Source organism: Lepidochelys kempii, chromosome 12, assembly GCF_965140285.1.
Source record: "Lepidochelys kempii isolate rLepKem1 chromosome 12, rLepKem1.hap1, whole genome shotgun sequence".
NCBI classification, from domain to species: domain Eukaryota; kingdom Metazoa; phylum Chordata; order Testudines; family Cheloniidae; genus Lepidochelys; species Lepidochelys kempii.
The window spans coordinates 2,754,667-2,768,268 of record NC_136391.1 but is presented as its reverse complement, the minus strand read 5'-3'; the positions used below and the strand labels follow the sequence as shown (position 1 = coordinate 2,768,268).

The window sequence follows — 13,602 nt, the reverse complement described above, 5'->3', positions numbered from 1 at the left end:
TGCCACAAGTCCTCCTTTTCTTTTTGCGAAGACAGACTAACACGGCGGCTACACTGAAACCTGCTTCCTGGTAGAGCCCTAGGGCCCCTGCAGCAGCAGCACCTGATCATTTCTCCCTCTGGCATTTGTCTTCCAGCCTCTTCAATCCCTGTCCGTGGCCGAATCGCGACTGAAATTGGGAACCAACGTCCTGCTGAATGCGCTGGGCAGTAACGCCAGCCTCCGCACGCTGGACATCAGTGGGAATACCATTGGCGACTCTGGAGCCAAGATGCTGGCCAAAGCCTTGCAGATCAACACACAACTCAGGTAGTGCGTGTGAGTGTGCACGTGCGTGTGCGAGAAAGAGGCAGGCAGGCGGATGCTGGTAAGTGCTGAGTCTCAGCACAGCATGCCGGCTCTTATGAGGCGCTGCTGGGCAGCGTTTCCAGAGGAGAGGGGAGGCGTCTGCCTCAGGGGCTTTGCTGAGCAGGAGGAAGGTGCTGTGTAAAGGCCCTAGGAATGCACAGGGCTTCCATTGAATAGGGCAGGTGGCTGGAGAAATTTCTACCACTTGTTTAATGAAAACATACTGAGACTGATCCTTCATGGCAGATCCTGTCTCCTCCCCGACCCCCACCCTGCCTCATACCCACCCTCTCCTCCCAGCACTGCCTTCCCAGCAAGCTCTCCTAGTTCTCATATGCTCCTTGGCTTTGTTTTCACCTCGCAGAGCTGCTCACCTGTCCACGCGGGCCACTTGGCCTCTCTGTCCCCCCGCATGGCTGTCCTGTGTGCTGGGCACTCCCTGGCTCTGAGCCATTGGCACCTCAGCTGCGCTGGGACGTCTGCCACCGGCAGTGCCTCGAAGTACAGTGAGCTGTGACATGTGGTTTGACATGACGTCCCCCCACCCATCTCTTCTTCACCCCCTTCAATTCCTCCCACCCTCAGTGTACTCTTCCCTCCTCTCCCACTGCCCCAACCCCACTCCCCCGAGGATCCCTATAGCCCCTGTCTAGTCACTGCCTCTGTCTCATCTCCATCTGAGGTGCTTATCCGGTGCCCTTCACTGTAATCTCTGTGTAGCCTGTAATAGATTTATTCCCCTGAACCCCGGTGCTTTTACCCTCGGAGATAATGGAGAACCGAGGCCTAGAGAAGTTAAGTGACATGCACAGGGTCACTCAGGATGTTTGAGGTGGACCAGGAATTGAACCTGGATAGCTCACAGCTGCTCTATCCCCTGGGCCATCCTTTCCCTCTCAGCCATTGGGTGCCTCTCAGCCCTGCAAAGCATTCTCGCTCTCCTATTGTGAACAGCTGCATGACGTCTTCTGTATGCACATCAATCCTGTGGAGTGTGGGTCTGATCCGGCTGCCCAGGAAGCACTTGTGAATGCTGCCCTGGGGGCAGCTTTACATGTTTGTAACCATCAGCTGGTGTTAAGAGGGTGCGCTGAGCCCCCTAGTCTATGCCCATTAGGTGGACCGTTTGTACATGCTCGTGCGATACAAGCTGATTATTGGCGACGTACTCCATAGGAATGAAGGACCGAGTAAAGGAAACGCCTGGATTATATAATGGCTAAGCCTCCTTGCCAGGCGTATGGCAGATCAGCCTACTGGTGCTCTGCAATTCAATGTCAAGCCAAGTGCCTGTCAGGGCTCATTACTCCATTGCCTGGCAGCGCTCCGCACCCTCAGCGTCACAGTGCGGATGAGGCTCTTCGCTGCAAGCTTCAGCAACGTCTCTGAGAAGGAAAAGCCAGGGCTGTGTATCCCGGGCTCGCAGGTGCAGGAAGGAAGCTGCACTCTCCTTGTCCCTCTGCAGCACTCTCCTTGTCCCACTGCAGCACTGGTGATCTACTGTGGCTGGTAGGGAGGGCATGGCCAGCCGGGCTGGGAGGGGAAAGGGGCACTCACTCTCCCTTCTTGGGGCAGTGGTAACACCCGCTCTAGGGCTTCCCTCACGGCTGAGGAGGCTTGGGGCCAGCCACAGTAGATCCCTGCACTGCCAGGGCAGTGGAGGGACAAGGACAGTGCCTGGCTGATGGGGAGCCTGTGGCTCTGCACTGCCATTTCCATAGATCTTTGACTTACACCAAGAGTCCGGCCACGTCCCTCCCTGCGTCTTCAGGGGGTGTCACATTGACTATATCGCTCTCCCAGCTGCCCAGCTGTTCCTCACCTGTACCGGGGGAGTCTATGACCCCCAGTGCCTGATGGGAGTCGGTGCATGCCCCAGCAATGCCACGGCTTCCTTCCTGCACCTGCGAGCCCGGGATACACAGCCCTGGTTTTCTCTCCTTGGAGGCGTTGCTGAAGCTTGCAGCGAAGAGCCTCATCCACACTGTGATGCTGAGGGTGCAGAGCGCTGCCAGGTAATGGAGTAATCAGCAGGGCTGGCCTTACCATGAGATGAACTGAGGCGGCCGCCTCAGGTGCCAGACTGGGCTAGGGGGGGAGGGGGGCGCCACGAGGACCCAGAGTGTAGAAAATGGTGTCTGCTGCTGGTGCATCTGTATTCCCTCTGCTCGAGACGAACAGAGATGGGGGAGTGCTGGGCTGGAGGGAGGAGGGCACAAGAGACAGAACAGGCAGGCAGGAGAAAAGGGGAGCGGGAATAACAGAAAGCAGCAGGAGCTGCAGGGAGAGAAAGGAGGAGGAGCCTCTTATGTCCCTCTCTAGCCCCCCAGGAGCCTGGACTGATTAACCCCAGCTTCTCAGGGAGCTTCCTGTGTCCTGCTGCTTCCCTGAACCCACTTGAGGAGAACAGACCGTCAACTGGAGTAGTAGCAGCCAGTTAGGCCCTAAGACGCTGATCTCTTCCCTCACTCAGGCCCTGCTACCAGCCTGCTTATTTCTCCCCTTCAACTGAGTGTTGAGAGCCACTCTAGCTGGCACAGAACAGCAGCCATGAGTGAAAGAAGAAAACGCCCCTCTGGGGCAGCATTCAGAAAAAGAAAGAAAGCAAAGGAAGCTTTTCTATCTAAGCAGGAAGGAACTCTCCCGAGATACATAGACACAAATGTTCATGGTGAGCCTTCTGGCCCCAGTGAGGATGTGAGTGGTGAGGAGATGCCTGATCTTCCAGTCAGAGTGCAGGTGACCTGGCAGCTGCTGCAGCATCCATATCTCCATCTCAAGTAAATGTAACCATGCACAGTCCTGAAGAAAAGTGTAGATCAGAGAAGAGTGTGGTGGAGGCGCAAGAAACAGCTGCTGCTGAGTTTAGTTCCTTGAGTCCAGAGGATCCAGGACTGTGGACCCACTTGAGCAGTAGCCTAAGGGACTTCCTTGTACTGCATGGGCCACAGCAAGTGAAAAACTTCATGTTCCCTAAAGACAATGAAAATAGAAGTTTCCATCCAACACGTTACTGGTGTGAAATCCCCAATGGTGACAAAGTGGAGAGGCCATGGCTTATGTACTCAAAAACCCAGAATGCTGCATACTGGTTTTGTTGCAAACTCTTCCAGTCTAATGTTCCAGCCACATTGGGTTCTACAGGAACAAAGGACTGGAAAAATCTGGCTAGAAATCTGGCCTGCCATGAGAAGGCAGCAAATCACCAGAGAGCATTCCACAGCTGGAAAGAGCTGGAGATGAGACTAAGGTTAAAGGCCACCATGGATGATGAGCATCAAGAGAAGATTGCGTCAGAGTCTCTTTACTGGCAAAATGTTCTGAGAAGGCTCATTGCCATTGTGACAATGCTTGCAGCCCAAAACCTAGCCCTGCATGGCACTGCAGATCAGCTGTATGTGCCAAACAATGGAAACTTCCTTAAAACTGTGGAGCTGGTGGCTCAGTTTGATGCTGTTCTCCAGGAGCATCTAAGAAGAGTCAACTACCAAGTCGTGGTACACACACCACTACCTTGGAAAAACCATTCAAAATGAGACCATACAGTTACTGGCAACAAAAGTCAAACAGAAGATTGTGGCCGATCTGAAGTCAGCACGATATTACTCTGTTGTTCTGGACGGCACACCTGACATCAGCCATACAGAACAAATGACTTGAATGGTGCATTTTGTAACAACAACAGAACCTAGTGAAAATGTCCCTGCAATGGTGACTGTCAGAGCATTTTCTAGAATTTATTGACATTGATGATCCTACAGAAGCTGGTATGACAAATGTGCTTCTTAAAAAGCTGGAAGATACGGGAATTGCGATAGCTGACATGAGAGGTCAGGGCTACGATAATGGTGCCGACGTGAGAGGAAAGAACAGGAGTGCAGACACGGATCCGAGAGTTAAACCCTCGAGCTTTTTTTGTCCCATGCAGTTCTCATTCATTGAACTTGGTGGTCAGTGATGCAGCATCAGCTTCTAGAGAACATCTGGGAACATCCTCCCTGACACTGAAACCACTGAGTGGCACACAATGGGAAAGTCGAGTGGAGGCGATAAAGCCTATCAAACACCAAATTGGGAAGATAGATGAAGCCACAGTTGCCATTATGGAGGATAATGCTATGACAGGAACTGTTCGTGGGAGAACAGTGGCAGAGGGAAATGGAATCACCAGAAACATACATAACTTCACATTTCTGTGTGGCTTAGTGTTGTGGCATGATATACTATTTGAAATAAATGTTGTAGGCAAGAGACTCTAAGGTGTTGACCTTGATATATCTGGAGCAATGGAACAACTGGACAAAGCAAAGTCATACCTACAGTCTTACTGGTCAGATGAAGGATTTCAAAACATTTTGAAGAGTGCACAGAAGTTGGCAGAGGAACTCCACACTGAAGCTATTTTCCCACCCATTCAAGAATACAAGAGTCACCAAAGAAGACATTTTGATTATAGGATTATCCCATGCCTCATAAGAGACCCCAAACAATAATTCAAAGTTGAATTCTTTAACCAGGTGCTAGATTGTGCAATACAGTCAGCTGAAGAACATTTCATGCAGCTCAAGGAACACAGCAGTATATTTGGGATGTTGTAGGATATTCCAAAACTCCTCACTATACCTGAAGAAGACCTACAGCAGCAATGCAGGGCACTAGAGACAGTGTTGACACATGATGACATGTGTGATATTGATGCGAGTGATTTAGGTGATGAACTGAAAGCCCTTTCAAGATACATTTCAGCAGGATCAACTCCAAAGGCTGTTCTGGAATATATGTGCACAAATAAGATGACCACCCTCTTTCCAAATGCTTTTGTTGCTCTTCGCGTACTTCTAACACTTCCTGTAACAGTTGCCAGTGGAGAACGCAGCTTCTCCAAGCTGAAGTTAAGAAAAACACATCTACGCTCCACAATGACACAGGAGAGGCTGATTGGCATTGCAACCATCTCAATAGAGCATGAGCTGGCCCAGACTGTGGACCTTCAGCAGGAAGCAGTTCAAATCTTTGCAACCAAGAAGGCACGGAAAGCCCCACTTTGAATAATCAAACAGATAAACATGCCAGACAAGAAAAGTTACATTTGCTGTTCAGGCGTCTGAAAGTGAAGTGTTACTTAAAATTTTTGAACAAGGCATTTTAAGTTGTGAGTTCTCCTTTATCAGGGTCGGTAGCAGAGCAGCACCATGAGAGGAGTAGAACAGGAAGAAGGCAGAATTGAGACCTTTCAAAGTTTTGGCCCAAGCGAGGGGGTGTCATTTGAACTCCCTACTTCAGGTGCCAAAATGTTGTGGGCCGGTCCTGCAGGTGCAGTGTTACTCTCACTGGAGGATGGCTACCAACTTTGGCTCCCCTCTATGCTGCGTGACGGAGGGGAGTGGGCTGGCCAGGTGGTGACGGCCAGGTGGTGACAGCCAGCTTTGCTGCCTTCTCTCTGCTGCTTTGGTGCCTATGGGTCACTGGCTCTCTCACTGCAGGGCCACAGGGCTCCAAATCTCCTGTCCAGTGGAGCTGGGAGGTGGAAGAAGTGCCTTTACCCAACAGTGGGGCAGAGATGGGGAGCCTCCCTGATCCGGAGCAGGACCCATTAGTGAACTCATTGCATTCATGCCTGCATTTCTTCTCTGAGGAGAGAATTGCAAACCTCTCTGGCTGGTCACGTTCTCCAGGCCCGGCAGAGCAACGTGGGAGCTCGGCCTTATGCGTAGATCCCTCATTAGAGTGAGGCAGCTTAATAACTGGCTTCGCTAGCCACAGCGCGAGGCTGGGACTGCTGATCCCTATCTAGCCACCAATAGTTCTGTGTGCCCATTTCTGGCTCTCCAGTTCTCTGGCATGCAGCTTGCTAGCTGTGCCTCCTGGGCCCCGGCCTCTTGAGTGTTCGCTCCTTGCCTGGCACCGGCTGACAGACATCCTTTGCCGAAGCAATAGGAACGGTGTCCTGAGCTATATAGCCCAGCCTCAGAGGGGTGGAGCTGGAAGACCACAAGCCCTGCAGGCAGGTGGTGGGAGGGGCTAGGTGGCCAGTGGAGAGCCATTTCCCCCCCCCCCCCCCCCCAGAGGGGTTCTGGGATTAAGCACCTGGCATTCAGCAGCAGAATGATCTCCCTTGGGGAGCAGGGTCACCTCTCACTGCTGTTGCAAGATGAAGTTTGCACATCAAAACTAAGGCAAACCTGGGGCTGGCAGGTCTCTTTGAGCTCATGTGCCGCGCTGTACGTCACTGTCTTGTGACCGGCATGGCCATGTCTGCCTGCCACAGGGGTTAGCCCTGCCCCCAGAACAGCTGACAAAAACTCTCCTGGCTGAATCCTGAGCCCCTGGTGAGGGAAGGGAAAGTCACCGCTCCCTCTGTTCAGATCCTTCCCGAGAAGGAAACTCCTGTGGGGTGCCTGGGGGTTACAGGGAAAAGATCCTTCTTCATCCCGTGATGTTCTTCCCCCCACTCTGAAATCTGCATTGGGAGCCTGTAGCCAGCCCACAGCTAGGGCTAGGCCATTTGCAAACTGGCAGGAAGAGAACTCCGTGGGGTTTAATTCACACCTGTCACTTCAGGCTCTGTGTGGGCGTGCTCTGATTGCAGTTTTTCTGTTTCCATTTTGCTCAAGGCAGTGAAAAATCCCAGTCTCTCAGCCCTGTTCTTTAACCCTCTGGTGCCTGGAGCTTACTCACTGCAGTATTGCCAAAGACCTGTCAAAATCAGGGGTCAGGCCCCCAGAATCACAAGATTGGCTTTAAAATCATGAGATTTTGAACTTGTGGGTTTGGTTTCTTTGGCGCCTGGTGTCCAGGCCTGTAGGTGGCATGCAGGCCGCGTTTCCATGCTTTTCTCCACAACCACCAATGCTAGAGACTTTTTAAAAAAAATGTATTTTTAATGCAAGGTGAGATTGTCTATGTAATCTCATGACTCCAGGAGCTGGGGGCTTTAAGACAGACACCAAAGCTCACAGGAGTCATGATGCATCCCAAGAATTGGTGACGCTGCTCTTGTGCGATTTGGACTCTCTTCTCTGCAGTGGGCGATTGTTGAAGCTAACAACCCCAGGCCAGGGACACCTGCTTAGCCCATTGCACATGCCAGCTGAAGGGTCAGAGCTTTCAAAAAGCCGTGACCTGAGTTTGGCTTCACCACTTGTGCAGGGCAGCTCATCTGGCCTGTGATACAGTCCCCTGCTTACTGCTTGTGGCTGAGCTGCTGGAATTGCCACAGAGTCTGCCACAGGGCAGGCCTCCCTGACCCAGCCCCGCCAGCATGGTGAGTGATCACACCAGAGCCCAACAGGGTCGCCTCCTGGGGACATGGTGCATGGGCCGTTGCAGCAGCTGCCTGGCTCTCCAAGCCCTTGGTGAGATTGTGCTGTGCTGCTGGAATGACAGAGAAGATGCATGTTGCCCCTCCTCACTTCTCACTTTCCCGCCTGGCAGGGCAGCAGTGGTGGCTTCACTGTATCATCCCTTGCTCCCTGGGTGCCTTGTCCTTCTACAGCCTCTGCAGGCGACTGGTGGCGGGTTCTCGCTGGAAACGGACACAGCAGCCACGCGCTGTGGAGCAAAGAGATCTCACGGAGACCCCACTCAGCACCCTGCAGCCAGCATGGATGTTAACTCACCGGAAAGTCCCTGAATGGGTTGGGCTGCTCCATTTCCCAGAATCACTCCACTTTTCATTTTGGAGGTACTGGGATACTGCAGGGAGGGGCCAGATAAGTCCCCAGAGAGAGATTAGCCAAAGGGATGGGTTCAGCCAGTCCAATAACACCATTCTAAACCCCAGCCAAAACCCTGCTCTCAGCCCCCCAAAACTTGAGGGCAGTTCAGGTCTTTAGTGTCCCTCATGCTGGAGAAGAGACAGGCCTGTGCTCTGTATAAGGAGAATTCCTCATTGACTCAGTCAGCCCCTGGAGTTTTCCAGCTCCTAGACTAACACAGCCTATGGGCCATACAGGATCTCCTTAAACCTTGGCCTGGATTGAGCAGCTCAGGAAGGAGCTGCTCATTACACTAGAGCTGTGGTTCTCAGCCAAGGGTACGCATACCCCTTGGGGTACACAGAGGTCATCCAGAGGGTACAGCATCTCATCTAGTGTGACAGGGTCGGGCCAGATGGCTATAGGAGAGTAATAGAAGGCAGATATATTAGCCTCAGGCTAAGTAGGTCCCTTTTCCCTGGATAAGGTAACAGAGAAGGTTCCAGAACAATCAGGAACCTTCTGGAGACCATTAAGACTGGCTGCAGGTGTTCTAATCAGCCTATTAAGAAGCTGCTAGAATCAATTTAGGCAGGCTAATCAGGGCACCTGGGTTTTAAAAAGGAGCTCACTTCAGTTTGTGGTGTGTGTGTGTGAGGAGCTGGGAGCAAGAGGCGCTAGGAGCTGAGAGTGAGAAGGCGGACTGCTGGAGGACTGAGGAGTACAAGCATTATCAGACACCAGGAGGAAGGTCCTGTGGTGAGGATAAAGAAGGGGTTGGGAGGAGGCCATGGGGAAGTAGCCCAGGGAGTTGTCGCTGTCACACAGCTGTTCCAGGAGGCAGTCTAGACAGCTGCATTGCACAGGGCCCTGGGCTGGAACCCGGAGTAGAGGGCGGGCCTGGGTTCTCCCCAAATCCTCCCAACTCCTGGTCAGACACAGGAGTCGTCGACCTGGACTGTGGGTTCAGAAAAACGGCCAAGCTGAGGGCTGCCGCGAAGCTCCAAGGCGAGCAAATCCGCCAATAAGCGCAAGACCCACCAAGGTAGAGAAGGAACTTTGTCACACTAGATACTTGCCTAGTTTGACAACAGGCGACATAAAAAGCACTAGTGCAATCATTACAAACTAAAATTTCATACAATGGCTTGTTTATACTGCTCTATATACTATACGCTGACATGTAAGTACAGTATTTGTATTCCAATTATATGGTAACAATTATTTATAATCATAATTATGATTTATAATTATATGGTAACAATAAGAAACTCAGCAATTTGTCAGTAACAGTGTGCTGTGACCCTTTTGTATGTTTATGTCTGATTGTGTAAGCAAGGAGTTTTTAAGTGAGGTGAAACTTGGGGCTACACAAGACAAATCAGCCTGCTGAAAGGCGTATACGGTCTTGAAAGGTTAAGAGCTGCTGGGCTAGAGGATCTGACCCAATCTGTGCAGTGAGCCCCTCTCTCTGGAGTGGGCTGAGCTGCTGAATGTTGGAGAACTTTGTATCTGGAGTGCAACCTCCTGGCTCAGACAAATCTGTACTTCTAATATGCTGAAAGCAAGTGCCTTGCAAGGGGGAATTGTTCACTGGGGTTCACCCTCTTTCTTCTCTTCCCAGGACAGTAATTTGGGACAGAAACAACACCACGGCCCATGGATTCCTTGATGTTGCCCGTGCTTTGGAAAGGTAGGGACGGTGTAAAGCATGTGCTTTAACTCCTCAGTGACATGCAGATTTCATTGCCTAGTAGGGAGTTCTATGTTGGGACCTTGGGATCGTTCACGGAAGGGATTCCCGCCAGCCCCTAACCCTGTGAAACTAGACAGGTGATACTAACAGAACCAGCAGGGTCTAAGTCAGATGCCAGGAGGCTAGAGCACAGGTGGGTTCGCCCTTGGGATGAGGGTTGGCCTGTTGGCTTTTCTACCATCAAGGCAGTGGGGACAGGCTGTGTCGAGCGTGTTGCTTCTGGCAAGCAAGGTGCTGGCTGTGGTGGAGTGAAGCCTCGTTAATTGCATGTGGGAAGAGGGTGGGCAGGCAGCTGGTTGGATGCAGGACATGAGCCAGATGCGAGAGGAAACTGAGATGTGCAAGGTGCTGTAGCTAGAAGGCAGGCCTGGGAAGAGCCCGTGTAACCGAGTGCTATGCCCCACCCTTCTCTACCATCTTGCAGCCACAGATCTCAGAGTGCTGCTTGACCATTAATGAGCTAAGCTTCAGCCCGTCCCCTGTTTGGCAGACAGGATGATCTGAGGGGCTGAGAGTCCGAATTGCTTCATGGCTATTTTTAGCACCACAGTGCAAGCCTGAATCTGTAGGGCTGTACTCTGAGATTGGCAGCCGTGGGGTTTTTGGCAGTGTAGATGTACCCTATGTGTCCGTGTGGACCTGCTGCTGCTTTGCGCTAGATGCTCTGCAGTGCGCTTTGATCTGCCTAGCTTTGAAATGGGCATAGATTAAAGCACACTAGGACATTGTTCGTGTGCGAGGCAGCGTGGTCCACGCTGACAGCTAGTGTGTGACAGGTTAGCACATGGTGGATTTACCTGCCAGCTTGCCGTGAATTAAGTGTTCATGCGGACAAACCCCAAGGTGCTAGTGACGGGGGAGTGCCGCTATCTTTAGATTTCCCCAGACGAGACGCCTTAAAAGGTTCTAATTTGCAGCCCTAAAAAGTGGGACCCTTCAAAGTGTCACAAGCTGGGTACCCAGTATCACGAGTCACTTGTGAGCGTGTGGGCTGACCCGGATGAGGCCTGCGGCCTTGTGCTCCGTGGCTCGTGGTGTCAATAACACGTGGCTCTGACACAGTGCGTTTTATCAGTAGCTCTCCCAGCAGCCCTGTGGGCAGGGCACTATTATCCCCATTGCACAGATGGAGAACTCGGGGCTCAGTGCCTTGCTGGGGTCACCCTAGCAGTTTGTGATGAGCAGAGACGCTCCGTCTCCCAGGGCCTCAGCTAGTGCGTTACCCACTGGACCAGCCTTCCTGCAAACAATCCTGCTGCCCGCATACAGCATGACAGTGAGGCGCCTCCAAAGGCTTTACAGAAAAAATGCCCACTTAGACCGTGAAAGGATTTCTTCTCCCACGAGCACTTTGGTTGTGGTGCAGAGCTGGGAAGTGATAATGCATTGGAGAGTGGGGAGGAAGCAAGGTCATACAGGCGCTGGGAATCTGAAGTCCTCTACCTTTTTCCTTTGGATTTCTCTGCCTATTACAGTGGGTTTCAACCTTTTTCATTTACTTCCCCCTAAAAAATTTGGAATGGAGGTGCAGACCCCTCTGGAAATGTTAGACATAGTCTGCAGACCCCTGGGAGTCTGCGGATCCCCAGGTTGAAAATCACCGCTCTATTACAATGAATAGCACACACTGGAGATGGGGCGGAAGCTGGATCAGAGATTTCTGATCCAAGCCTGGATCCAAAGTTGTGACCCTAAACCATCTATAACCCAAAGGCACACAAAGTTGTGATGCCGTCTCATGGCTTCACAGTATAATGTAGCCGGTGCATCCAATCACAGTCTCTCTTTTACATGGGGGAAAGACAGACGTAGTCTGGGTTTGCTTCACTTTCCATTTTTGAGCATTGTGTCCGTGCAATAGAAAATTGGCAGCATTGTGGAGATTTAGGAGAGAGGGGGTCTTGCGGCCAGAGGAGATTCAGGGATGTGTGCCCAGTTCTGACGTTGTCAGTGTTCCTTCCCCTCTCTGAACTCTAGGGCACAGATGTGGGAACCCACATGAAAGACCCCCTAAGCTTATTTCTACCAGTTTAGGTTAAAAATTCCCCAAGGCACAAAGTCTTTGCCCTTGGATTAAGTAAATGCTGCCACCACCAAGTGATTTAACAAATAATCAGGGAAAGGACCACTTGGAGTTCCTATTTCCCCAAAATATCCCCCCCAAGCCCTTACACGCCCTTTCCTGGGGAGGCTTGAGAATAAACAAGATGAGCACAAACCAGTCTTGGATTTTTAAGACCCCAAAAACCCAATCAGATTCTTAAACAGAACTTTATTAGAAGAACAAAAAAAGATAAGAGAACAACTCTGTAAGATCCGAATGGAAGATAATCTTACAGGCAGATTTAAAACAGAGAATCCCTCTAGGCAAAACCTTAAGTTATAAAAAGACACGAAACCAGGAATACACATTTCCTCCAGCACAGTAAATTTCACAAGCCAAAACAAAGAAAACCTAATGCATTTTCTAGCTAGATTACTTACTAACTTTACAGGAGTTGGAGGGCTTGCGTCCTTTATCTGTTCCTGGCAAAGGTATCACACAGACAGATAAAAGCCTTTCCCCCGCCTCAGATTTGAAAGTATCTTGTCCCCTCATTGGTCATTTTGGGTCAGGTGCCAGCCAGGTTACCAGAGCTTCTTAACCCTTTACAGGTAACAGGAGGTTGCCTCTGGCCAGGAGGGATTTTCTAGCACTGTATAGAGAAAGGTGGTTACCCTTCCCTCTATAGTTATGACAGATGCTGTGTGAACTCGGGTGTGGCGCTGCCCCTCAGATCTAGTCCTGCGAGATGGGGATAAGAATTTCACTCCACGGTGAAGACGCTCTCCCACATGCTTCCTGTGAGACCTTTGGCAAATCACTGAACCGTCCCCCTCACAGTCCAGTCTGCCAATAACTTTCTCCCTGCAGGGACGACTAGGAGCTAACCTCCTTGTTGAGAGGCACTCAGACCGCCTGGGGATGGTGGCCATTTGGGGGCCGAGGCCAATAAAATGGGCAAGCCCCCTGAGAGGGAGAAGGGCTCTGAGCTCCTCAGTGGCCAGGTGCTATAGGAGTGCAGCGTGTCGCTGTTATTTACCCAGGCAATTCTGCAAGACTTCGGAACCAAGTCAGTTTGTTTTCCAGAGGCGAAGTTCACCCTGCGTGGGGCTGCAGCTGAAAGGGGTACAGACGGAGCCATTGTGGGTTGGTGGGGAAATCTCTCTGCCCTTAGTACTGGCCCTTCAGGCTGAAGGTTGCCAAGTGGCCTGTAGGTGTCTGCAAAGGTGCTGAGGGCTCTCTGCCTGGTGGGGGATGAATGCAGCAACAACCCCCGTCCCCTGTGGGTGGGACGGCAGCACAAGGTGTTGTGGGGATGCGGTGGGCTCAGAATGGACGGGGGGCGGGGTGCCCGCCGGACCCATCCCAGCTCTGTTCTCGTTGTGGAGCTGGGGCAAGCACAGCCAAGTCCAGGTTGTTTCAGTGATGCTAACTCCAGCTGTGTCACCCCCCAGGAATTACACCCTGCGATCCATGCCTTTGCCCATGAGCGACATGACTCAGGCTTATCGGAGCAATCCGGAGAAGACGGAGGAGGCTGTCCACAAGGTAGATCTCTGGGGCTGGCATGCGGTGGGAACTGGTCCTTTCAGCTCAGCCTCCAACCCTTCCTGCTAACTGGGCCTCTTGCCTGCTGCAGATGCAGTCTTTCCTGGCGAGGAATCAGATGCGGCGGACCCTGCCTAAGCAAACCTTCCGGCTGCAGCAGGGAATTGTCACCAGTTCCTCGGAACAGGTCAGAAGGATTCCGGGCCAGC

General features: G+C 51.8%; 1 protein-coding gene across 1 annotated transcript in view; it reads left to right on the top strand.

Annotated features, from left to right (window-relative positions):
- Nucleotides 1-13,602, top strand: part of CARMIL2 (capping protein regulator and myosin 1 linker 2) — a 141,057-nt gene that overhangs the window by 70,426 nt on the left and 57,029 nt on the right. The window contains exons 21-24 of the mRNA XM_073307100.2: nucleotides 137-309; nucleotides 9,670-9,738; nucleotides 13,300-13,393; nucleotides 13,485-13,580. Coding sequence (XP_073163201.2) covers nucleotides 137-309; nucleotides 9,670-9,738; nucleotides 13,300-13,393; nucleotides 13,485-13,580 — 432 coding nt within the window. The remainder of the gene's footprint in view (nucleotides 1-136; nucleotides 310-9,669; nucleotides 9,739-13,299; nucleotides 13,394-13,484; nucleotides 13,581-13,602) is intronic.